Here is a 26,057-nt window from a genome sequence, read left to right on the forward strand (position 1 = left end):
CGAGAACCAAATGGTCTTGATTAAGGGTGGCAGATGTATACAATCAATCATCCCTATTTGGGTTGTTAAATCTCTGGTTCCCCGGCCCAAGAGTCAGCTCACATATGTGGAAGAGGGAAGTAGGAGGACATAGTGGCAATGATACCAGCTCAGAAGCCAGGAGTGGATGGCTCCCGGCCTTGGCTCAGTCGCTAACAAGTCTCAACCTCTATGAACCTCAATTTTCCCTTTCAAAAACCGAGGGTATGGGACTACTGCTTTTCTAAGTCCCTCCCTAGACGGACATGCTACCATTCTCTTTTATTTAGTTCTCATTTACTCATGGGTCATGTAATAAATTTAACAATGATCTCTTACACTGGATAGCACATTGCTATCTCTAGAATGTTTTCACATATATTACCCTTTGAGATTAGATTAGGGACTATTATCTACATTTTTACTGCAAACAGGCTTTGGAAGGTTGACTTTCCTTAAAGCATAAATAAATGGGAGTGCTGGATCCGAGCCCCCCCAAGTCTCATTCCTGTGCCTTCCTGTACTTTTTGCCTGTTTTAATCTCAGAAAATTCTCTTCTACTTCCTTAGAAAACCTAGGAACAAGTTCATAGGGACAACTCATTGCCATTAGTTCAAGTTAACTGTGTCTTGATTACATTCCCTCAGATTGGATCTGGATTTGGGAACAGCAAAGGAGTAATGGCCCTCCTTCCTTAGTTTAGGATTCTACCTGATAATGTTAAAACTAAAAGGGGAGACAGTATGTGTGAAGTTTGAGGGGAAAAAGGCAGTGACTGCTAATGGGTTCAGGGCTTCTTTATTTAAGGTGATAAAATGTTCTAAAATTGATTGTGGTGATGGCTGTACTACTCTGTGCACATATTAAAACCCCACTGAATTTAACCCTTTAAAAAAAAGGGGAAGTTGGGTGGGGTGACCACGCTTCCTAGAGTATCTATTCACTCTGTGCCAAGCACTGAAGTCAAACCTCATTCCTGCCCCAAAGGAGCTGATACTCCTGTGGCAGATACTGACAAGCCAGGGAGTAACTTACAATACAGATAGTAGGGGAAGTGATGGAGATGAGCCCAGGTGCTCTCAGAAGCAGAAGAGAGACCATGTAACTTGGCCTGAGAACTTCAGATTCTTGGAGTAAAGAGGTGATTTACTGAGAAAACAAGTAGGGGCTGGCCAGGCAACGAAGGCATTAGGAGTGTTCTTAAATAGGACAGTAGTTTAATAGGTATTTTTTTCATTTTATAGTATGCTTAATAACTTACATGAATGTGATATGTATTGTTCAGTAAACAAATATATTAAGAGAAAGATGGCTATGCTAGTGAAAGCAGCCAAGTACAAGTGAGGAAATGAGGGTTTAATGGTGCCTTGAGCCTGTATGAAGCATTAAAAAGTCTGGACCTTATCCAGAAGACCATCCATGAAAAGCTGTTTTAATATTTTTTAAGGAGATGAGAGGAATATGGGGTCATATTACCACCTGCCTCTGAGAAAGATAAACCTGGCTTCAGCATAGACAAGTTCTCAGCAGCAATGACCATATACTTCTGAGTGCATCTTGGCATCTACCATGTAGACTGCTTAAATGTGTAAATGCTAGAATCTGGGCAACAGTACAGTATAAAATCTGATGGCTAAGAAAAACCAAGCAAAGATTTTCCATTCTCATCTTCTGCCTATCCACAGGATTTTAAGATTGTGGATCTTCACCACCTAGCGCAATAAGGATTTTGTATTGGCTTCCTCAAAATTATACTTCATCCTTTTTTCTCCTACCTGCTACCAGGTGATTCTGCCATTTTGAAAACTTTGGCTTTTTAACTTGAGTTCCAGTTTCTAAGGTTCTAAAAGAGAAATAAGGTTTTTTTTTACTGCCCTAACACTTTTGGGAGTATTAAACCAACATATTTGGAGGTCTCGGTGTTTCAACTAAAGACTTTGCCTAAGCTCTCATGGGAGGGGAGACCTTCAAGTTGCTTCCCTCACTTGCTGCACCTTTATGGATTTAATAGTTGGCCTAAATGTCTGGACGTTTTTGTAAGTAGAGACAGTTTAAAGCAGAGGAGCCTAATTTTCCTACAGTGTCTTCCATACACAACCTTTGGCTTTCACGTACCCAACAGCATTAAAGGTGCTCCTTATTATCTCATTTAACTCAAGTTTTTCCAAGATGTTTTTCCTATCACAGAATTACTTACGAGGCTAACATTTCCTCTCAGTCATCACATACAGTGTTATATCAGAAGCCCTTGACATTTTCTTTGAGAGTGGTCAGAGTGGTCTAAGCGTCTCTAGTAATCGCTTACTTTCTGCATGATGCCCTTTTCATAGTAATAGCGTAGAGATCTGCTGAGCTTGTCGTAGTTCATGGCTGGCCGATTCTTCTGAATACCCCAACGCCGAGCGACCTGAAGAGACAGGAAAGCAATGGAAACTCATTCCCTGGGCTTAGTGGTTTTCTCCCAATCCCAGGAGAGCCAGTTCTAGAACCTGACTGCTTTGGTCAGTGACTCATTTCTCTGACCTGGGAGGAAAAGCACTTAATTCCCTCAAGACCAAACATTTAGCAAAGGTGATGATTCAGTCAAATGCTAAGAGGTGAGACCTAGAGGTGGAAAAATTCTAGCACTTTAAGATTGCAGCGGGCTCGGCTAGCATCCCAGAGGAAGCAGGCTCTCTACTGTTTCTCCACGTATGAATTATCGACCAATACCCGTAGACCATTAGCATATTGCCATTAAGTGCTATGGTTTCTGTAGCAGTCAATAAGGAATAATTAGAATGGTCATTCCTGAAACATTAGAAACACACTGGTGAGTTGCTAATGGGCCAGCAGAGCAAAAGTTCAATTCTAATAAGATCGGAGAGGGGCTGGGAGATGTTTACTTATATAGCAGCTCATGGAGTAAAGGGGAATCGGATCATTTCAGCCTGCTGCCATCCAATCCCCTGTTCCCAGCAGACTTGCAGAATGGACATTAAAACATGTAGCACCATTATCCACTTAATGAAAAATTAACAGGGCTTCCCAAACAGTGCTGAAGTGCATTATATCCAACTTGGTCCACCTCTGAGGTGCAGTGATGGGGGGGTGTAATTGGAGCTTTGAGCAAAGGGGCCTTATAGCAAGAAAACTTCCTAGTGGAGTTCGCCAGGACAGCCAAGCAATTTCTGTTCTCAAGTATCTCAACATCCCCAATCCTACTAATAAGGATGACTGTCGAGGTAAGAGAAGAATAATCTTGGAAATATGAGGTCTTTAAATGTATGCAAACCAGGAATCATGTTTTGAACATTTGGGGTCAGTTTTAGAAACTTAAAAAAACAAAATAACTACATCCCTTTTTATTAAAAAAAAAAGATGACAAGTATGGAATGAGAAGTAGGGAGACTGCAAGTGGAAAAGGTGGATCATAAAACCACATTTCACTTGAAGTATTCTTTAAAAGTATTTGGGGCAGAATGAAAGCAACATCTTCTGAATTCAGGATTCTAAGATGACCTTTAATAAATACCAAAAATAATCTGATAAGTAAGGAAGAATGCATCTGTCCTAATTATATTACAGTAATTCAATAGCCACGATTCCACTCTGCCTTGCAAGAAACTGTGTGAAAGTTAAATTTCCATTCGTTTGCTTTGTGCCCCACGGCACACACAATTATCCCTGGCTCTCCCCCTTTATCGACATTGCACCTGTTCAACTCTTTGAAATGGCCAAAAAGGCAAAATGAACCAAAAATACATCCCCTGGTTAAAGAAGACAAACATTTTATTTTACTATTATTATTTTTGGCTGCACCGAGCAGCATGCAGGATCTTAGTTCCCCGACCAGGGATCAAACGCGTGTCCCCTGCAGTGGAAGTGTGGAGTCTTAACTACTAGACTGCCAAGGAAGTCCCGAGAAGATAAAACAAATTTTTAATCAATTTCTATTTTTAACCAGTTTTTAACCAATTTCCATTTTTAACCAATTTCTATTTTTAAACCAATAGAAACAGGGGTAAGAAAGAACCTGTTAAATCAATACATGTCCTTTTACCTGTTCAAGAGAAATATTTGACACCATGAAACTGTACTTGAACTGCTGTCAGACACAAGTGATGCAGGGACCCTTAAAAGAAGCCCAGCCTCATCATTTTACTATATTCAGTGGTGGAAAACAATTCGTGAATATTTTTCAACTTCAGCGGTGACCTCGCTTTGTTGTCACGTGCATATGCAGTAGCTTGCTGGAGAGAGGTTTTATATATGCACAGACTTCAAAGCAGCTCTGGTAGCCATAGTTACTGACTCATCATCCTCTTGGGCCAGGGCCCTCTGATTCAGTAGCCCTCACCAGGGCTGCTCCTTCTGCAGTAATCATGATGCAGCACAACTGCAGAGCAGCTGGGAATTAGGGCTGTCCCATTTCTGGGGGGAGGGGAGCAGGCAACAGCTTGCTACCAGCTCCTCCTTTCTTTCATCTTTCACATTCGTTCCTTTGATAGCATGCATCTTGAGGATGGAGGCCGAAGGAGTTTTAAAAACAAACAAACAAACAAACAAAAAAAAAACCTCACGTCTCTTCCTCCCTTTTTGAGAGATAGCAGCCGCAGCACAGGGAGCGGCTCTTTCTAGCAGCTCGTCCCTTTAAACCTCCCCATGGCATCAGTTATCTTCCACATGTTCAACAAACAACCCTACCCCCCAAAATATTCATTAATGCAGATTCACAGTTAAAATGGCTCCAGATTAAAGCCGAGTCAGTCATAATTGAGAGGGTGCTAAGCTGGATGACAATCAAAAGACATTTGATTAGGAGGCCTGCCAAAAGCAGTTCCAAAACCACAATTTCCATGCACAGTGTAATGGATATTATGGATAATTACCCAGAGTGCACTACTCAGCCACACAGCTGCCTACAATTACGGCCCAAACAGCTTCCTCCTCTGCTTCACCCTTCAAGCTTCCCCCATGACAACTTCTTACAGCTTTTTCGAGGAGTTGGTATCTTCCTGACAGTAACAAGAGTAGGGCCCTCCAAGTTATACAAGGCTTAGAGAGCAAAAAAATTCAAATGCTGCATGTCCCGAGGCCAAAGTGCACATGTGGAACAGAGCTGATCCTGGGTTATGAGAATGGAATATTCGGAGTTCATGGAATGCTCGGGGATTTCAAGGTGCGGCGGAAAGAAGTACTTCCTGAAGAAACAAAGCTGTCCAACCAGCTGAGGGAGGCTCAAGGCCACCACAGGCCTCCGCTGTGACTTGGCCGCTTGGCATTTATGTGAGCATTCTGGCTTGGTATTAGCTTCGTTATTAAGAAAGCCAGGGCCCTCTGCCATCTGTTCATCATTTTCTTTACCAGTGGTAGGAGAGCAGCAGATTCAATAACAGCTTTACAAAGGGTCATAACCAGGTTTACCTGCAGCTATACAGCCTGTGCTTAGGCCAGAGGCAATGGCAATAAAGTAATAAAAGCTCCTGTTTGAAATGAGATAAATCAATAAGGGCTGCCCACATGACAGACTGACTTTCAAAAAGCCTTAGTGAGTCTGGGCAACATGCTTTCCTCAAGCCTCACATAAACCATGCCACGTTATGAGGAAAAGAATGCAGGGCGGATGCTCTCCAGTGTGGCTGCAAGCCGCAAACACAGCTCCACTTCTAAACACAAGACACCCTTAGAAAAACACAGCAGTACCAAACTCTGGCTTTGAAGGTAGACTGACTCTTAACAGAAACCGTTTACAATATGAGGTGCTGCCATATTTCTATTTTTGTGTGAATGATGCAAGATCGGGAACACCATACATATATCTTCTCTAACTGCCTTTAATGAAGCCTGCCTTCCTCTCCTATCACAGTCAGGGTTCTCCTAAGTCTCCAATCCACACATTCTCCTTTGCTCACCTTAACTTTCAGGCCACTTTCTTCTTCCAAATCTCCTGCTGTTAACCCTCCTACCCACCTGTCCCCTTGGTGTGCTAAAGTGAGCCCTGGAATTGATGGAACAACATCTACAACTGCAGTCCCTGTTCAAACTCCTTCCGAGAGCATTGGTCCCATTCCAATCACACCCAACCCAGAGATACGTTTTGCTCTGCTGGTTTAACATGTAACACCTAAGTACATGCTACCAAAAGAAGCATATGTCGGATTTTCAGGGAAGTTATTTCTTTTCTATTTATAATCTCTCTAGATTCTAAATCAAATAGAAATCAAATCAACCCCTTTGGGAATCCCCTGGCGGTCCAGGGTTTAGGATTCCGAGCTCTCACTGCTGAGGGCCCCGGTTTAATCCCTGGTGGGGGAACTAAAATCCCATAAGCCGTGTGGTGTGGCCATAAAACCAAACCAACCAAACAAAAAACAACCCCTTTTGAAATATGCCAAACTCAGAGCTTGATTTAATTTACTTTGTTATATTCAGGAAAGGAGGAGTTCTATGATGTCCTCCCCTTTTGAAGAAATGGTATTAGTTCTGTCCATTGGCCTTTCTGTCAATAGTCTAGGCAAACAGACAGTAACAGTGTATCTTCTTTCTATTAACAAAATAATGAAGGTTTGTGTCCTTTCTCAACCACTGTGATACTACATTAAAAAAAAAAAATCTAACTTCCTAAGATTGACCCATCTCTGATAATTTTATTTCTCTAGGTTAGAGCCATTTGAAATACACAGTGGGGTAGTTGCAACCTATATTACCAAAATGTCTTACAATCTGTACATGTAACCTCTGGTATAGGCTATGACATATGAGGGCTGACACCAAAACAAGTTGGTATCACTGAAAGAACACTTGAAAAAGACTTTCCAAGAGAGAGAGCAGACCCTACTAGAATGTAAGTCTTCATGGCCTCCCTCCCCAGAATTTACAGAAGTGTTACTAATACTTTTTATATATTCTGCAGTGGAGAACTCTGCCTGTCTGTGAATTGTAAGTTGTCCTATTAATAGAAAAGGCACTGCCAAGCCCATTGGCCAGGCTAGAATCTGAATGAGAAGGAAGAGCATATTTAACACCGTAAAAAGGCTCAATGGAGAACAGGAACAAACATCAACAAATCAAATCACCTGATCCCAGCTTCCAGTGCTTACCTCCTCCGGTTCTATCAGCTTGAACTCCATGCCTCGGCCTGTCCAGGCAATGAAGTGGGCATTGGCTGGGTCGTCAAGAAGGGTAACCAGGAACTGCCACAGCTGAAGGGAACCTCGTCTCTGGTAAGGGGGCCCCTCCCGATACATGGTGGGCTCTTGTTTGACTTTGCCTGTTTGGGACAAAGACACATATGTGGTACTTTTTTTTTTTTTTTTTTTTGGCAGTACGTGGGCCTCTCACTGTTGTGGCCTCTCCCGTTGCGGAGCACAGGCTCCGGACGCGCAGGCTCAGCGGCCATGGCTCACGGGCCCAGCTGCTCTGCGGCATGCGGGATCTTCCCAGACCGGGGCACGAACCCGCGTCCCCTGCATCGGCAGGCGGACTCTCAACCACTGCGCCACCAGAGAAGCCCACATATGTGGTACTTTAGTCTCAAGTTTCTCAGCTGATTTGGGCAAACGTTAATTTGGCATCAAGACTGATGAACGTACTCTGACATCTTGAACCTTCCAGCTTTGCAACAAACTGGATGTGGCTACTTACCTTCCAGTCTCTCAGGAACAACACAGGTGTCGTCAAAGTACAACCGGGGATCCTTCTCATATGAAAAACCTGAAGGAGAATTTAGAAAGAACATGTTGCTTAACAAATTGTGTCCTCTGAAAACTCTGGATTTAAGGACTAAAACAGGATTCTACCATTTCAGGTCCTCAGCCTGATGAACTGCTCTATCTATGCCAGGCTGAATTTGGGGGGGAACTTCAACTTCGCCAGGACTTAGGTGTTCTGTTCTGATGCAATCACCTGCGCTTCAGTCAGAGCAGCATCAATTCCTGCTATTAGAGCTGAGACTGTAGGGAAGCACTGAGTCACCAGTACGTTCCTTCGCATCTCGCTTACGAGGTCTGCATGGATCAGTGTGTCCATGACTAAGCCTTTGTATCTGAAAAGACATCTCATCTATTTCAGTTGGCCTTACCGGGTGGATCTGGTTGATCTATACATGGTCTAGCTGTCTTCCTTTTAGCAAATATTAATTTCAAACTTTCTTACTGCTTGTCTAGGCTGCCCACACGCCTCATTCAATTGTGAAAAAGCTTGGAGGGTAGAGAACAATGCCAAATGAGTAAAGACTTGGGCCTGTGGAGGACTGTGACAAGCAATAATTTTAAAAACTTGGAGGTATTATCACCTCCAGACACTGTGGAAGGAATCTGAAGAGACTTTCTGTCAATAAAACTTATTCACTGTATAGACAAGAAAACAAAGGGGAACTGACTAGTCCAATAACACATGTAAGTGGAAATGAAAGGAAGGCAGGGCAGAAAGTGGAAGGTGTCAAGGAGAAGAAGGATGGCCTAGCATTCTAAACCCACCAACCCTTAATATGCATTCAGCGCTGACCACCAGGTCACCAGGCACCCTGACAAGGCCAGAGGCTCAAGCCAAAGCCACTTAGTAGACAGGCGTGATGGGACCACACCCTTGCCTGTGGTGCAGCCTGTTTCAGGGGGCAAGTGCTCCAGCGCACTCTCCTCTATCCGCACACTTCTCAAGAGGAAGCACCAGGAGCTCCTGTCCGCTCAGTGGTGCTCCCTGTGCTCGGTTCTCTGATTAGTTCGTCTGGCGTGATGGGGTCCAGACATATGAGTGTCAGGTACGTGGTAGGGGGAGGGCAGAGGAGGCTGCTCTGCAGTGAAGGGCTAGCATTAGATTTTGAGAGGGATTTGCTGACTTAAAATCCCTGGGTAAAGGTACCAAGAAAGAATCTGTTCTTTTTCTTCACAATCAGCCCAGGTCAAGTTCTTCTTGGCAGGATCAGCACAATTTTAAAGAGGCCTGGGGTTGGGAAAACACTGCCCAACCTGGAGGAGACAGACTGTTTTAAGGTTCTGTATTATTCATTTTTGTTTCCTCGGCCCCAAGCATTATTTCTCTGCTTAACTACAAAGGAAGTATATTTTATTGAGTATTTAATCCAATAAATATTTATGCCAGGCACTGTGCTAGAAGGGGGTAGATAGAAGAATACAGACTCGGTGCTTGCTCTCGTGGAGCTTGCATCCCAACTGGTGGAGACAGACAACAAAGTAGGGAAAAAAGAGACATGGTGTAGTGTGGAGAGTGTGGGCCCTGGAGCCAGACTGATAGACCTAGGTTAACTGTGTGACCTTGAACAAGTTAATTAATTTCTCTCAAGTTAATTTCCTCATCAGAAGACTGGGGAAGATAATAATTCCCACCTTATAGACTTGTGAGAATTTAATGAGTTGATACATATTCTGTTCCATTGACCGATTTATCTTTACAACAGAGAGCTAAGAATAGCTCCTGGTACATAAGTGTGCAATACATGATAATTATAAGAAATTAAGACAGGAAGTACTTGTACATTGTGATAAGTGCTATTAAGAGATTAACTGGATAATGTGAGAGCTTTATCTTATATTCTGTCATGGATTCTAAATTCCTTTAGGATAAGGACATATCCTGAATATCTTAGCCTCCTTATAGCACCTGGTAAATAAGTGCTCAATAAATATTTGAATAAATATGAGGGAATCTATAGTTTCCATTAAAAGATTTAAGAATGCAATACTAACTTTAAAGTTAGGGACTCAGGGACTCCTATAACTTATTTTTCAATTTGGTACTACGAAACTGACTTATGACAAACTATTATACTTTATATTAACAAGAATTACATAATCCATCATGCTTCATGCTTTTTGCCTTGGCTACCAGGAAGCTATGTTATTTCCTGACTTTCCACATGGATTTTGCTCTTCCAGTGATGTTTTAACAGCCTTATTATAAAGTCATTATAAATAAAACTACAAAGTTTACACACCTGTCAAATTTTTAGAGCTTTTCTTCCTCTAAGGTAAAGAAAATACATTCACAGTTCACAGTATATAGGGAAAAAATGTAAATCTAGATTAAATTCTAGGTTTGGTTTTTCAAACTAATCAGATGAAGCCCTGCCCATGAGTATCGTTTTGGTGTACTTTGTGGTTTCTAGTCATAGCCACATGTGGTTCTCTAAAACATCTGGAAGATGCTGTTGGTTTAAGTGAAATTTCAGTCAGTTGAATGTGCACAGCAGTTACATCAGTTGTGGCCACAACCATCTAATCACTCAAAGGTGGCAGGAAGGAAGAACCTGTTTGAGGGACAAAGTGGAAATGAAAGATTCAAAACAGTATGCAAAGATTCCAGGTGAATGCTAAGGCAGGAGGGCTGTCTTAGTAATCACAGATGCCAATCAGAAACGCTTGTCTCACTATTTCACGGGCATCTGTGGTCAAGCCCATATAAGAAGGAGAGAAAAACCATGTCAGGGTAATTGAGAGCAATTAAGAATGCAGATCTCTTTGAAACTAATTTCTTCAATGTGTATGGGGTCAGGGAAGAAGTGGGGGAAAAACACAAGCTCGCAGATATTCTGTGTGTAGTAAGCAGCCCGATGCCTTACTAAAAATATTTCCTTTAAGAGCATGCTCCTTTCTAAATGTTGTAATCATGAAAAGTGTTTTCCTCCCTCTCTTCCCTCACTCCCTTCTAGTTTGCCTGCTGCAGACATCAATTGCTGCTGTAGAAACACTCAGGAACCTGGAAGAGAGCCCCACACAGCTGTGCTGATCACGGCCAGAGGTCCAGTAGACAGCCCTTCCTTCCCAGGGCTGGACACTCACTCGGAATATCCCCGGGTGCCCGTGGCAGCCACACTGGGTCTCCCCTCTAATCAAGTCAGTGGGAGGCATTCACCCATAGAGATCACTCTCGTGAACCAATCACTCACAATAACCGGCCAATGCTTCACAGTGCTATCTTACCGGCTCTTTCAACCTTTCTCTAAAACTCTAGAACAGTGGTTGTCACCCTGAGACACATGAGAATCACCCAGGAAGCTTTACAAACTACTAACGCCTGAGTCCTACCTGAGAATTTCTGATTTAATTGCTCTGGGTGAAGCCTGGACACCAGAAGTTTTAACAGTTCCCCAGGGGATTCTAATGTGCAGCCAAAGCTGAGCCTCAGGACTCCGCAGTAGTAGTTCTCATGTGAGTGTGCATCACGATTGCCTGGAGGGCTTGTTGGAACACAGCATTGGGCCCCTCCCCTGGAGACTCTGATTCAGCAGGTCTGGGGTGGGCCCTGATATTTTCTGCTTTTCTAACAAGTCCCAGGTAAAGCTGACTGATGCTGTAGGTTTGGGGAATCACACTGCTCTAGGTATTTACGGAGAGATGTATAGGACAGAAAACAGGACATACTTCTGGGGAACGTGTTCTAAGAGAGAAATCCTTCCCTGTTTCACCGTTCAGAAGAGAACTCTTGAAGATACCATCTCAAGTCGTGACATAGTTCCTAAGTGCCAGTTTAGGTGATAGTGTTATTTACAGCTATATATACATAACCTGCTTGTATGGAAGGGTGGAAACCAGATGGTTCGTGTTTTCCTCTTAAAAGTTAGGGTCATTACTATGGAAAAGGATGGCAGCCCTCACAGGTCAAGAGCTATGCCTCAAACCCTGTGTGTGAGATAACTGGGGATCATGATAAGTGAACTCTCCTGTTCACAAGCTAAGGAAGGTTTAAACTACGATCTCAAATCTTAGCCTGGAAACTGTGCAACTTTAAGCTTCCTCGAATATTATTATTTTTTAAAGAGCTACTTACCTTCATGGCTACTGGAGAAGTAGCCCCCTCTCATGTAGGACGACTGGCAGTTAGGCACTTCTGAAAGAGAAACAGACACACACACTCCTGTCAAAAGCCTCTGCAGCTGAACCAGCACATCGGTCCAACTGCAGCACTGCAGGAAAGCCCCTAAACCTTCTCCTGCTCCAAGATCATGTCTTTTTGGCCTTGTCTTGGAAAAGGGGTACCACTGTAGTAAGCAGCATGGGAAACACTATAACCCACCATCTGAACGGAGGACTCGACTCGCAATCAAAAGAACTGGGAGGAAAAAATACTCTCGTAGGGCTTCCCTGGTGGCGCAGTGGTTTAGAGTCCGCCTGCCGATGCAGGCGACATGGGTTCGTCTCCCGGTCCGGGAGGATCCCACATGCCGCGGAGCGGCTGGGCCCGTGAGCCATGGCCGCTGAGCCTGCGCATCCGGAGCCTGTGCTCCGCAATGGGAGAGGCCACAACAGTGAGAGGCCTGTGTACCGAAAAAAAAAAAAAAAAAAAAAAAAAAATACTCTCGTAACTTGCTCATTTTAGAAACTAGTTAACGTCGAACCTTGTGAGATAGTTAATGGCAGAAAAAGAAAATGGCTTTCAAAAGGCCAACTTGGCCTTCTGCCTGTACTGACTCAGGGGCTTTGGGGTTTGGAGGGGCAGGAAGGTCACTTTAGAGCTTTCCCAGTTTGCTCTCTTTAACTGCTGATGGTCATATCCATTTCTGCTCCAAGAAGTGAGGGTATTTTTAGGTCAAAGTGATGAGGGGATTGGAAGTGATGAAGCTAGGACAAGAACGGGCAGGAGTGAGGAACTGCAGCTTGGCAAGCACATTTCTACCACGTTGTTACTGTTAGAATGGAACCCATGCTGAAGCGATCTCTTCTTCAGACACCATGTTATCAAGGTGTCCATCGAGACAAAAGACAGTGAGCTGAGCTGTGCCCATGTGGGATGAGGCTTCACCCTGGGAACACCTCTCAGATCTAAGCAATGTAGATACGGTAACATCTGCTGGGTGTCTTGCTTTAAGGGAGTGGGATGGGGTGAAAGACTCATAAGACCGATTAAAATGTCAGTCCCAAAGGAAAAATGCTGCTGGTCATGCCTGCTCCTGAGAAAAATACATCAAAGCCTTCAGGAGGAATGCCAGTGGACATTTTATAAGCTATCGATACCTATACTTGGTAATTTTTCCATCATAAAGCAACAGATGTCTCCCTTCTGCCTACCTCCCCAGCCTTTCCCATTCAGGCAGAAAATCTGCCTGAATTGAGCAATCTGTGTATTATCTCAGAAGGCCAAGAGAAAATTCTACATCCTATTCCATTTGCAAAAGTCATTGAGTACATACTGCCCCACCCCCTCCCCAGGGTCTTCAAGGAAAGCACGCACAGGAAAGGTTGATAACTGACCCACCACCTTCAAATTCCTTTAGCACCAACTGCAAAAATAAAAGGAGCAAAAGAGTGCCATTTTTAAAGTAAGGGTAAATGAAGAAGAGGAAAGAGTTTCTAAATGTGCAAGCTGCAAAATTCCCACTCTCCTTTCCCATAATGATCTCATTTAATAAGCCTGGCCTATAAGATATTAATCAGTGAATGAGTGTTCGGGTGAGGGTGGAGAGGACTCCCAAGGACAGCTTAAACTTCTTTATGTTTAAGTTTCTAGATAAGAGGTAACCCAAAAGCAAACCATAGGTGTTCTAACATGTTATACCTCTCCCCGTGTACACTGGCAACAGCTGAAGGACACAGGAATTTTCCCAGATGAAAGTACTGCAACAGAGCAGCTACTGCTATGAAGCAACCAACAGGACAAACTTTTCCATGGCGTACCCAGCACCCTATACAGCCATGACAGACCAGGCAATTTCTCGGAACACCACTCATTTCAAGAACAGAAAGAATCCCATCCTACATGTGGACTCTCTTATGATTTGTATTGGGAGTTTAATGGGTCACTGTATTCGAAAAGAAAGCCACAAAACTAGAGGCAGGACTAAAATGCAGAAATAATATCCCCTGTGTCCAGTGACTCGAAAGATAACCGGTCTTAAGAAAGGACATCACCAAGACTGGATGGCGGCAATCTTCAGGCTTGGACTCAAGATATACTGTGCACCACTTCTGAATGCCTACTGCTCTTCCTGCCATTTGCATGGCTTTTTTGCTAGCTCCTAAGTTCTTTGATGGAAAATTTTATAAAACTACTCCCCAAAGCCCTAAACATAGAAGACAGTAACAACCTGACAGATGAATGAGAGACTGAAGAAAGGAACGGCATGATTTTATGCTTACCTGAATCAACGCAGTAATCCCGGGGCTCCTGCTTGATTCCCATTGGTGACTGGAATCCATGGGCTGGGGGACCCGGCATGCCTGGGACCCCATGTTCATAGAGTGGGTCATGGTATTCTTGTTTGAATCCCTGAGGGGGTGGGGGAGGTGCAGGGACGATAGGTTCTGACATTTGCCGGTGGTAATTGGGGCGATTATCTCCAGGAACTCCTGACTGAGGAGGGAAGGGGTGGCAAGGTTCAGACAGTTGTCTCTGAAATCTGCAAGAAGAAAGTAGTAGTTACATTGTTAAGAAAGGACAAGATGAATACCTACTATGATTTAGCACTGAGGATTAGAAGTCCAGATTAATGGAATTATTTGCAAAGTACTTATTAATGCTTATTTCTGGACATCTTACCCTCTTCTCAAAATTATATCGCACATTTCAAACCTCCTGAGTCAGGGACTGGCCAAAAAAATAAATAAATGAAACAATGAATGACATGGTAGCATCTTATTTTCCATGCATTTTTATTTCATGCACAGTCTATGTGTATAGTTGGGCCAGATTATGAATCTGAATATATAAAACCAATTATTTGCAAATATCACTAACATGTTAGTGATACTAACATGTTAGTAAAATTTTAAACTTGGGTTTAGGCTTGACATTTAGAATACAGGCACCAGGAGCATGCTGCACCTGAATGAATATTTTCTTCCATTAAATCTGCTGCTTAGAAAATAGTTTTAAGATTTTATTCTTGTATAGCCTACACATTTCCTGATTTTTAAACGTAGTTTTAAAAAAAAGCCTACATGTAATAGCAATCAAAGCCATAAAACCCCTAGGAAAAATCAGAAAATATTTAGGACTTGGAAGGTGTTCACTCACTGAAAATTATTCTGTAAAAGCAATTATTGCTGTAAAAGCAATTCCTTCCCAACCAGCTTGACAAAATGATTCTAAACTTTAAAAGATTAAGAAAGAAATAATGATCTATTAGACTGACAAATATTATAAAGCCACAATAATAGGAATACAAAGAATGAAAGATAAGCATGTCAAAGGAATCCAACGAGAAGTCACAAACTGTCAGGCATATTCCAGAATATACTACTTGTTAAGGTTAGCATTTCAAATAAGAGGGGAAAAGATCCCTGTTTTATACCACATGCCAAAAATTTTTATATAAAGATTTCAATGTGAAACCACAATAGTAAATATATGTGAAAACACATCTTGGAGTGAGGAAAAACCTTTCAATACATCATACCAACAGCAGAAATCATGAAGATAAATATGGATATATCTCCTTTTATAAATTTCTGTAAGTCAATAAACACCAGAAACCTAAAGAAAAACAATAAGCTGGGGGAAAAAATCTATAATAGTCAGAAAATACCAGAATCAAGGCCCCAAATTAAACAAATTGAGGAAAAATCTCTAACAGATACAGTACTGTTAATACTATTGGTATAAAGAGCTTTTAAAAAATCACAAAAGATGGACACGCCAACAGAAAAAATGGGTAAAGAACATAAACGGGGAAATCACTAAAGAAGGAATGTAAATGGTCATAGACAAAAAGTTTATAACTTCATTAGTAATCAAAAAAGTAAGTTTTAAAAGTCAACAATGTAACCCTATAATATTAAGGTCTTACTCTCTACTTTTAGTTTGATCCTATTAATAGTTTTAATCAAATAATTTGAATTTGATCTGAATCAATCTGTGACAACAGGTGGCCAATAGATTTCTAGAACATCAAGACTTAAAATCTTAAACTGAAGAGATTTGTGTGCAGATAAAACACTGTTTAGATCAGGGTATAGCATGGCTCTCACTCTGTGAGTCTTTACTAATCTTACTAAAAAGCAGCACCACAAGACCAGTTTATAACATGAAGATCACCAAACTATTTTATATATATTTATCCTTTTATCCCAGACACCAAAAGCATCAGAATCTGCCCTGGCCAATTATTTAAACAAGTTTTATGAACTCTGAAAGGTTCAGTGGGCACTGAATGCATTACAGTGGATTGTCACCAGGAGCGCAATTTTCAAGGTTGCTGTTATTTAAGGAAACCCTTCTGTGGTCTTTGAAGTGTAAATTTTAAACTTGGGTTTAGGCTTGACATTTAGAATACAGGCACCAGGAGCATGCTGCACCTGATTTTTTTTTAACGCAAATTCTGAAGAAGTGGGCAGAAAAGAAAGTAAAGATACTCTTTAGGGCTTTTTAAAATAAAGTACCCAAAGTTTATGCTAGCAGGAACAGTAAGAAGGGCACCCACTTTCCATGTTCTCTCCCTTCCCCGCTCTGTAACCTTCCTAGCACCTTCCAAAGTAACCTCCACAAATCACTTCCTTGATGGCTCTGAGATGGCACCGAACCGCTCAGTTCTGTAACCAGAGCCTGTGCAGCTGGCAGGCCCAATCACTGCACTTCCGCTCAGCGCTCATCTTCTCACTTTCCAGAATGAAACTCTAGAGTTGGCCTGCTATGGCCCCCTCAGGAAAAGGTACTTCCAGGTGGGCACCAGCCAGCAACCCTCATCCCCTCCCCCCTGCGTAACTTTAAGGATGCATGAAGCTTACAGGCCTGGGATCTGCAGAACAGGTTCTATAACTGGGATTGTTTTGTCCTAGTTTGTTTTGAGGGAGCGGGAGTGGCAAAGGGGAGCTTAAGGGTAGGTCACAAAACCAACATATTTGGAAGAAAGATTCTCTCAAGCTTGCTGCCGATAATGGCTTTTATTTGCAGAGATTAGTAAAGTAATTCAGTTCTTGTCCTCAAATACATTCTGTGAACTTTACTCACTGACCTTCATTTGAACCCCCTCTTCCCCTTTCTGCAATCCTTCTGAAGTATCTAAGAATGTGTTGTATACATAGCACAGCTATGACAGATATGCCTCTTGTTTACTGAGGCAGGCAATCATTTTCAGTGGAGGGGTGGCTTGGTTCCTAACAGACCTCTTCTTCCTCCTGATAACCACTCCCCCCTTCCACCACCCCCTCACCCCATGATCCCAACAGATTTCAGGCCACAGTGAGCTCACAGTTGGTGAGCAAAAGGAGACTTCTGACTACTGAGCAAGCCTAAATTCAATAGGTTACAGATTAAGGCTTTTTTCAGTGCCAGTTTATTTAAAGAATCAGTTATTTATTTATTTGTCAGATTTATATAGCGCCTTTCCTCCCAAGAGCTCACCCACGCTACCAACATTTGGTTTACATTATGAAAACCGTTAGATGCTTTTTCTGCATTTCCTTTTCGGTTTCTGCTGCCAACACATAGAGTAAACACAATCCTTAGAGAAAAAAGGAGAAAAGTGTGGATTCAACGAAGGCTACACAGTGGCTGGCTATGGGTGCCAGATGAAGTAGAGTGACAGTTCAGAGGCTAGCCGAGAGATGATACAGAAAATTGGCTAAGAAACCACCACCACGTACTTAATATTTCTGTTAAAGCTAAGAGAAGATAGAAAATAGAGAAGCAGCATAGCTGGGTAAGAGGCTCTGGCTGCGAAGTCAGAACACATTGGGCTGAAATCCAATCTCTACCCCTTACTAGCTGTGTGACCTTGGGTTAGTTAGGTAAATGCTCTGAGCCTCAGTTTCCTCATCAGGAAAATAAGGACAGTCGGGTTACTTGTCCCAAAGATCTGTCGTAAAGATTACATAAGATACTGTGTGAGACAGGGCCTAGCACTCTGCTGAGTTCTTGATTTTATGTTACCTTCAAATGTCACCATCAACTGCCCATGCCACCCTGACCCCCACAGTAAGCTAAATTCAGAAGGTATGCAAATGTAAGGGTAGATCTTAAGGAACTGGGAGAAGACTTTCCTCCACACAAAATAAGAGTCTCCTAGCTGCTTACTCAGTCTCCTGTCTCAGAAAGAGAATGCTGACTTTTATTCCGGGTAGTAACATACCACCTAACTTCTCATAATATTGACTTTCTTGACATATACCAAGAGCCAGGCACTGCTGCAAAACAAAACCTACACATTGTCCCTAAAAAGCCCACCAAAGAACTCTGAAACAGCTCTCAGGACTCTGTGAGGCCTGTTGGCATTGCTTAAACTCAAATTGGCCTAAACTCAAATTGGCCTATCTAAACTATGGTAAAACATAAAGAGGTGAGGAACAAAATATGTCCTTTAAAGGCCTAGATATTTGTCTGATTTCTCAAGATCTAATATGGAAGAAAAAAGGTGATGTAAATACAAGATGTTACCAGGAGACTAGATGGTGAAAGTATTAGTTTTACTTGTACAACATTAGTAAGTCTAATGATGAAAAGATTTAGGGATACAGGGAGTTTTACACTTTTAAAACTTAACATTAAACAGTGAACCAACTAAAGTTTCTGTTGTAGTATCTACATCATTTAAGGAAGATTCCTTTAGGATAGTTTTCTTTATGGAACATAAAAGTGATTTTTGAAATAAAACTGTCATGGAAACATTTATTGAGCACTTTCCCTGTGCCAATGTGACTTCATCTAATTCACCCAATGATCTAGTATTCTCCCATTTTCAGATGAAGAAACCAAAGCTCAGAAAAGTTAAATGCCTGCCTGAGGTCACACAGATAGGAGAGACGTAAGTGAGAGAGCAGTGTATTCCAATATTCTTAGATAGGAAGTAGCGGAGCTGGGATTCAATCTTAGGCTGTTAGTCTGTCCAACTCCAGAGCCACTGGCCTATACTATTTGTACAATTGTTTCTATAATTGTTTTTATATACCCTCTTGATGACATTTAAATAACAGTCATATAGTCCAGGCAGCTAGAAAATTCCCATATGTTTGGAAATCAAGAAATATATATTTTAAGAACTCCAGGATTGAAGAAATAATAGAAAACACTTGGAACTGAATTTTTTAAATACCACAAATCAGAACCTGTGGGATACAGCTAAAGCCGGACTTGGGAAGGGAGATCAAATAATTGATTGTGCCAACCATGATATTTTGGGGAGTGAAAAAGGAAGCTATTAGCAATTACTTTCATAAACCATAAGTGACCCAGGAAAAACTGCATGTATGGTCACCCCAGCCTTAGGAGAACTTTTATTTGGTTATATGGTTATAGTATAAAGAAAGAAAGCTAAAAAAATTAATGAGCAAATCATCCAACCAAAGAAGTTAGAAAACACAGAATAAGCAAAGAAAATAGAGTAAAACATTTTAGTAGGAGCAGAAATCAATGAAATAGAAAACATCCAATAGAAAGAATGAGCAAAGCCAGAGTTGATTTGTTGAAAAGATGAGTGATATAATCTAAGACTAAGAAGGTCTAGATAGCATCAAAAATGAAAAATGGGGCTTCCCTGGTGGCGCAGTGGTTGAGAATCCGCCTGCCGATGCAGGAGACACGGGTTCGTGCCCTGGTCCGGGAAGATCCCACATGCCGTGGAGCGGCTGGGCCCGTGAGCCATGGCCGCTGAGCCTGCGCGTCCGCAGCCTGTGCTCCGCAATGGGAGAGGCCACAACAGTGAGAGGCCCGCATAGCGCAAAAAAAAAAAAAAAAAAAAAAAAAAAAAAAAAAAAAAAAAAAAAAAAAAAAAAGAAAAATGGATAAACAGATGCTATAAAGGTTGTTAAAAGGACATTATGAACAGCTTTATGCCAATTAATTTTAAAACTCGTAAAACAGAAAAATTCCTAGAAAAATAATTTATTAAATTCACTCAATTAAATAGGAATCCCCAGAGCAAGACCATCAAAGGTGAAGACACTGAAGTAACCAGTAATTTAAAAATATTCCCACAAAGAAAACATCAGGCCCAAATGGTTTTACTGGTAAATTCTTCCAAAAATTCAAGGAATGAAAAACCCCAAATTCACACGAGCTATTCTGGAATATGTAGAAAGGAGAATACCCTCTACTCATTTGGTGAGTATAACCTCAATGCTAAAACCCAACAAGAACAATATAAGAAAGAGAAAATATACATTATTCTCAATCATAAATGCAAATGCAGAAGTCCTAAATATATATTGGAAAACCTAGCCCAGCAATGTATAAATGATAATACATAACAAATAATTTTGCCTTATCACAAGTATATGAGGTTGGCTTCATATAACTTGGCTTCATATAACTCAATGTAATTCATAACACTGAAAAATTAAAGGAGAAAATTTGTTTGATCCTCTCAATAGAGGCAGAAAAAGTGTTTGATAAGACTCAGTATGTAGTCATATTAAAAAATGTCAGTACACTAGGGAAAGAAGGAAATTTCCTTTAGCTTGATAAAAGGTTAAAAAAGAAAAAACAAAACCAAAAACAACCCCCCATCCCCCCCAAAAAACCTATAGTAAACATGGGGAAATGCAGATAACAAGCCCTTTTAAGGTTCAGAACCAAAAAAAAAAAACCCCATACTAGAACCATTAGAAGTACATTATTCAGTCTGTCAAACAAGGTTCCATTAAGCATCTATGAAACTCAGTTTTGGATCCTAAAGTGAATTTGCGCTGCCACACATAACACGCTGTTAACAGAGGTGCGTGGAGAGGCATGTGTCAGACAGGCTACAAGTATGACTCACTGTCAAATTCTTCCCTCTCTAAAAACTACGAAATATGAAGGACAAAAATGAATAGCGGGCTTCCCTGGTGGCGCAGTGGTTGAGAGTCTGCCTGCCGATGCAGGGGACACGGGTTCGTGCCCCCGGTCCGGGAAGATCCCACGTGCCGCAGAGCGGCTGGGCCCGTGAGCCATGGCCGCCGGGCCTGTGCGTCTGGAGCCTGTGCTCCGCAACGGGAGAGGCCACAACAGTGAGAGCCTGCGTACCACCAAAAAAAAAAAAAGAAGAATAGCCATTTATTAGGGATGGACTTTAAGAGAGGAAGCAGAAGCAAGAGAAAAACTTGCATATATTACATCTCTTAATCTAGCATCTTTAGGGAATAAATAGTTTTCTACTAAATCACAATTCTAGAAAATGTAGGCTCATCCTTTAAGCTCTGAAGTTTCAATCATAACCACTGAGGGAAACTTCTCAACCCAGCCATTCACTCCTTTAGATTGTGTGGCACACAACAGACCCTTTCTTGATGACTCTGGGGACTCGGTTCTGACTATCGATTTCAGTGTGATAGCCTGTTGCAATACTGATGCCCTTAGGAAGCATCAAGAAGCAGAGGATTTTTCCACCATCAGGAGTATCTCCTTAAATTTTGTCTTTTCTTGAGTTTTTGCTTCTTGATGCCACGTAAGTGCGACAGCAATGTATTCCAAAATTCTTAGATGATGCTTTTCTTAGTGGAGCCTCTTCAGTTGAATTGTGGGGACTCAACTTGAGATGGAATGACAAATGGAATAGTAAAGATGAAAACATATCTGGCCAGGACTATGGGCATAACATAGGAATATTTTCTAAGTTCCTCCACCCAGCACATGTAAACATCATAAACAGCACAGTGAAAACTCCTGTGAGAGTGGAAAAGCTGCATGAGAAGCACTTCTCCTTTTCAAGGAGCAGCTGCTCTTTAAGGATAAATGGAACATGTCTGAACATGCCAAGTTACATGTTTTGTTTTGTTTTTCTCCTCGAGGGGAGGAAATAACGAACATAAATCACGGCTTTCAAACACAGTATTTATCTTCTAAAAACAAATTTTGAGTTGTAAAGAATTATATACTAAGATTATACAAAACATTAAGAATGTACTCTTGACTGGATTATATTTTACTTGTTTAAAGTATAATCTTAGCAAACAATCGCTATCAATAAACACTGAAGACAAGATACTGAGCTAAATGTGGTCTAAAGAAAGGGGTCTAAGTCATGATTTTTAAACCTGAAAGAGTTTGCTCTATTCAACTGAAGAAATAAGGCACTCTGTGAGAAAAACAGAAAATACAGGTGTTACAATGTGGGCTTAGATAAGTGATGTGGGAATTAAGTAGGATTTTGTAGTTTAAGAGATGGATAAAGTTCTGGTAGTTTAGGAGATAAAGAGATAGATAAAATTCAAGGTCGAAATGGATTTCTCAAGGTCCCTTACTCAGCTTTCAGTAGATTGTTAGCAACCTCCCTCCTGCAAGCATAACCAAAATGGTGTACTTGTATGTTAATGTTTTGGCTTCTAAATGTAGGACCCTGTATTTGGCTATGTGACCTTTAGGAAGTCCTTCAGATGCTCTGAGGTCTGATTTTTTTTCCTTATCTGTAAAATGGTTTTTGTTTTTGTTTTTTACTCTGCCTTGGTTACAGAGCTGTTAAAAAAAAAAAAAAAAAGCTCAAATAAGACTATATTTCCTTCTATCCTGAAAAATATGACACTTTTGTTATGGGGTTAGTTTTGAAGCAATATTCCCTCTAATTTAAATTAAAAGTCAGCAAAGAACAAGCTACAGTTACAAACTAAAGTAATCTGCCCCACTTTCAGGCAGGCATAAGTTATTGAATATGTAATTATTAAGCTTGTAATCATATATGACTACAATTCCTATTACTTTTACAAAATCAGACTAGGGATTTTAGTTTGTCTCATTTTCTGTGCGCTATCCAGTATCTACAAGCAAATCAATTGTCATGTTTTTGATGTATTCTGCATCACACAGGTATCAAATCTCATTAATAACAGACAAGGGCAATAAGAACAAAATTCAGAGTATTGGGTACTTGCTGCTTAAAAAGAAAAAAAGATGGGTTGGAGTAGGCATGGGGGTAGAAGAGAGGGTGGCACCATGATGTCCCAAAGTGTGACAATAATATTTCCAGGTCCTGCCCCAGAACCACAACTCCATCTCTGGGGTAGAGCAAGAAATCTGTGTTATTAATAGCCCCCCATGGGGACTCCTGTGTACCCTCAGCTTGGAGACTACAGTGGTCTGGGGTAGAAGCCTAAGCACCCACTCTTGCTTGTATTTTACCTCTCCAGGCTCCTGCCCTTCACCCCAATTCTCTCAAGGATCTCTATCACTCCCGTGTGTGTGAGGTCTTTTTATTTCAGACCCACCATTCCTAAAGGCAGAGGGCAAGGGGAAGTGAGTGCAAGGTGGACAAGCAGATTTCAGGGAGGAATCACCCCCCCAAAAGAAATACCTACTTTCTGGCTCCTGCCTTTGGACACCTGAGGACAGACACTAAAATCTCAGGGATCAAATGTCCTCCTTTTGGGAGGAGGCAAACCTACTTCATCACTGAGACTAAGGCTCCCTGTCTGCCAGGGCTGCAAGGGGATAAATAACCACAGCAGAACTAGGGGATTTCTCCCCCAGTTTAGTTAGCCATTGACACCATCTGTTTACACAGGCCCCTGGATAAGAAACAGAGATTGGGAGGAAATAGGAGTAAACAGACTGAACACAAAGTAATGTTCCTTTCTATATGGTGTAATAAATATAAAGTTTGCTAATTATCTCAAATACCAAACATATACCCCACCCCAACCCTCCTCTTCAATTAATAATCCCTGCAGAAAATCAGAAAGATACTGTTTAAAAACATAAAACCAGAAAAAATATTGAAATAAAAATGGCATCCAGGCTCGAGTTCACAAGCTTGCAGGCCTGAGGGTGATTCTGCCCACAGAGAGGTTTTGTTTAGTCTGCAAAGTATTACTGCTGTTTTAAATTTGAATTAGTTGCCAGCTTAAAACAAAACAAAACAAAACAAAAAAACCTCAAACAAACCTGGAATTTCTACATAAAAATCCAAATTTCCAAATTTTGAAAAACTGTAAGACTATTAATACAAGGCAAGAACTAGCAAAAGCTTCGTGGTAGCTGTTCTCCTTCAGATGAGCTCCGTGTGGAAATCAAGGCCCACCACTGAGTCAGCCCCCAGTTAACACTCTCCCCTCAGGCCCCATATTATCATTGGCATTTGTGGCCCCCTGTCTTCAGCAGGGGAATAAATACTAACCAAACAAGTTATATAGTTCTTTATGGTGACTTTCACAGCAAAGGGAAAAGGGAATTGGAACCAGACAAGAGTGCTTATTTTTCTGCATTTCATCTAGAAATAAAGAAAGTGACCTCCAATTAAATACCAGCAGGCATCTGGGTTGGACCAGGCCAGGGGAAGAAACACTCATACATCCTTCCTCTCCTGTCCTCCTCCCCCACACCCACCTATGCAGAGCAAGAAAGACAGAAAGGACAAATAACAGTCACCACCTGGCAGCCCTTGGTAACCACAGACAACTACCCACTATATTATCTCCTCATCCCAGAGGGACTTGAAATAAAAAAAAGACAGGTCCCCAGAATATCCTGTATAAAGGAAGGTGACAAGCATCCAAAGTTCTAGAATACTGCAGATAATGGACTTTGAAGGCTGGGACCTAAGAGGTTAAGTTTGGTGTTTGCAGAGTAGACTCCTTTTACATCTTAGTTTTTCTGAGAATGAATGATTTCGGACAAGTTACTGCTGATGCCTCAATTTCCTTATTAAGAATGCAGAACTACCTGGAGTGAAGTCAAGATCTCTATCTCAAAAGTGAAAAATTATAAATAAGGTCCTTGGGTAATCCCCTACTGTAAAAATGTGTTAAACACCGAATGAGTAATAATACCTCCTATAACTCAGCGATCTTCCCTAATATGTAAGTAAAATGGTAATAAAGTATTTATGGGTAGCATAAACCAAAGTGCAATTCTAGCAGGCAGCATCCAATGAGGAGCCATTGTCAATGGACTTGTCAATGGACTGTGCACCCTGAGCAGGTCCCTCTTCCTCTGCCTCTGCAATGGGGAGAGTACCAGCTACCTCTCCCCTACCTACTTCACAAGGATGTCGTAATGTCTATAACCCATGTGCAGTACCTCAGGTACAGGGTGATATATAAACAGGTCCTATTCATATTATTAGTAGTCTTACCTCACAAGATGCCTCAATGGTATGAGAACTTTATAGGTACCTGGTAAATATGACTAACTGCTTCCCCTCTCCCTGGGAGGTGAAGCGGAGGGGGAAGGAGGCAGTAAAGGAAGCCCAGATATGCACCCACCTCTGTTCTGATGGATACTGGTTTTCAGGCATCATCTTTGGCATCTGCAGGGGCTGATGTGGTGGCCGGGGGACCGCAAAGGTTTGCTGCTGTGGTCCAGGTTCTGGAAGTGAATGAGGGCTGGGGGTGGGGCCCACACCTGGTACTGGGCCAGCTGCAGGGGCATGTGCCGAGGTGGGCAGAGTTGCCTGAGGCGGGGGAAATAGGGAATTCTGATGGGTAGGCGACAGGGGGGTGGTAGGAGGGCTTAATGGCTTGAACCCAGAGGGAGGCTTCCTATCATAGGCACTGTGAACAGAAAAAGAGAAGGAACCATTTAGCTGCAATGAAGCCATTAGCATGGTCACCAGGTCCAGCTTGCAGCCCACGGTTGCCAGGAAATGACGGCATTAACATAGTTAAATTGCTGGCAGCCCCGAGGGAATATTTGTACCTCTGAAAAGTGAGAAACACACTGCCGTCACAGGGACTTGTTTAACGCTTCTAGTGATTCTTCTCAAAGATAATTTTAGCTTCTGCTTCCGGTTTCCTTTTCCCCCTTTTCTAAAAGAATTCTCCATGTATGCGTGGGCAGGAGTGAATAGATGAGTGGAGAAAGTATGCCTTGGGAGGAGTTTTCTGGCCCCCTCTCCAAGAATTCCAGGGTTCCCAGGAATTAGAATCTTTATTGAAGATAAACTTCTGCTGTAACATCACTTAACAACTCTTCTCCTCCCCCTTTCAGGCAGGTCTGTGTTTATCTTCCAGAGCAAAGAATGATTTAAAATTAAAGCTTCATTCCTGGGGCCTGGATATTCTTAAGTAAAGGGCACAAGCATGGGGACTGTTTCATATATTCTGATTTGAAGATTACTTCTTTGGTGCTTAAAGTTCACATTAACATATGATAGACATGAAGAAGCATATATCCCCTCCCTCGAAGCCACAGATCAAATATCCCAGCATTCAAGGTTCTTTCCCTTAGGAGGGCTCAGCACCCCATGAACTCAGTCCCCCTGG

The 26,057-nt window shown here is 41.8% G+C and overlaps 1 protein-coding gene across 1 annotated transcript in view; it reads right to left on the reverse strand.

Moving 5' to 3' along the window:
- ETV5 (ETS variant transcription factor 5) overlaps positions 1-26,057 on the reverse strand; it is a 56,411-nt gene that overhangs the window by 3,105 nt on the left and 27,249 nt on the right. The window contains exons 7-12 of the mRNA XM_059063735.1: positions 25,059-25,346; positions 14,091-14,350; positions 11,785-11,844; positions 7,645-7,713; positions 7,101-7,270; positions 2,324-2,425 (exon numbers count right to left, since the gene is read on the reverse strand). Coding sequence (XP_058919718.1) covers positions 2,324-2,425; positions 7,101-7,270; positions 7,645-7,713; positions 11,785-11,844; positions 14,091-14,350; positions 25,059-25,346 — 949 coding nt within the window. The remainder of the gene's footprint in view (positions 1-2,323; positions 2,426-7,100; positions 7,271-7,644; positions 7,714-11,784; positions 11,845-14,090; positions 14,351-25,058; positions 25,347-26,057) is intronic.

Source organism: Kogia breviceps, chromosome 5 (genome assembly GCF_026419965.1).
Source record: "Kogia breviceps isolate mKogBre1 chromosome 5, mKogBre1 haplotype 1, whole genome shotgun sequence".
Lineage (NCBI taxonomy): Eukaryota > Metazoa > Chordata > Mammalia > Artiodactyla > Physeteridae > Kogia > Kogia breviceps.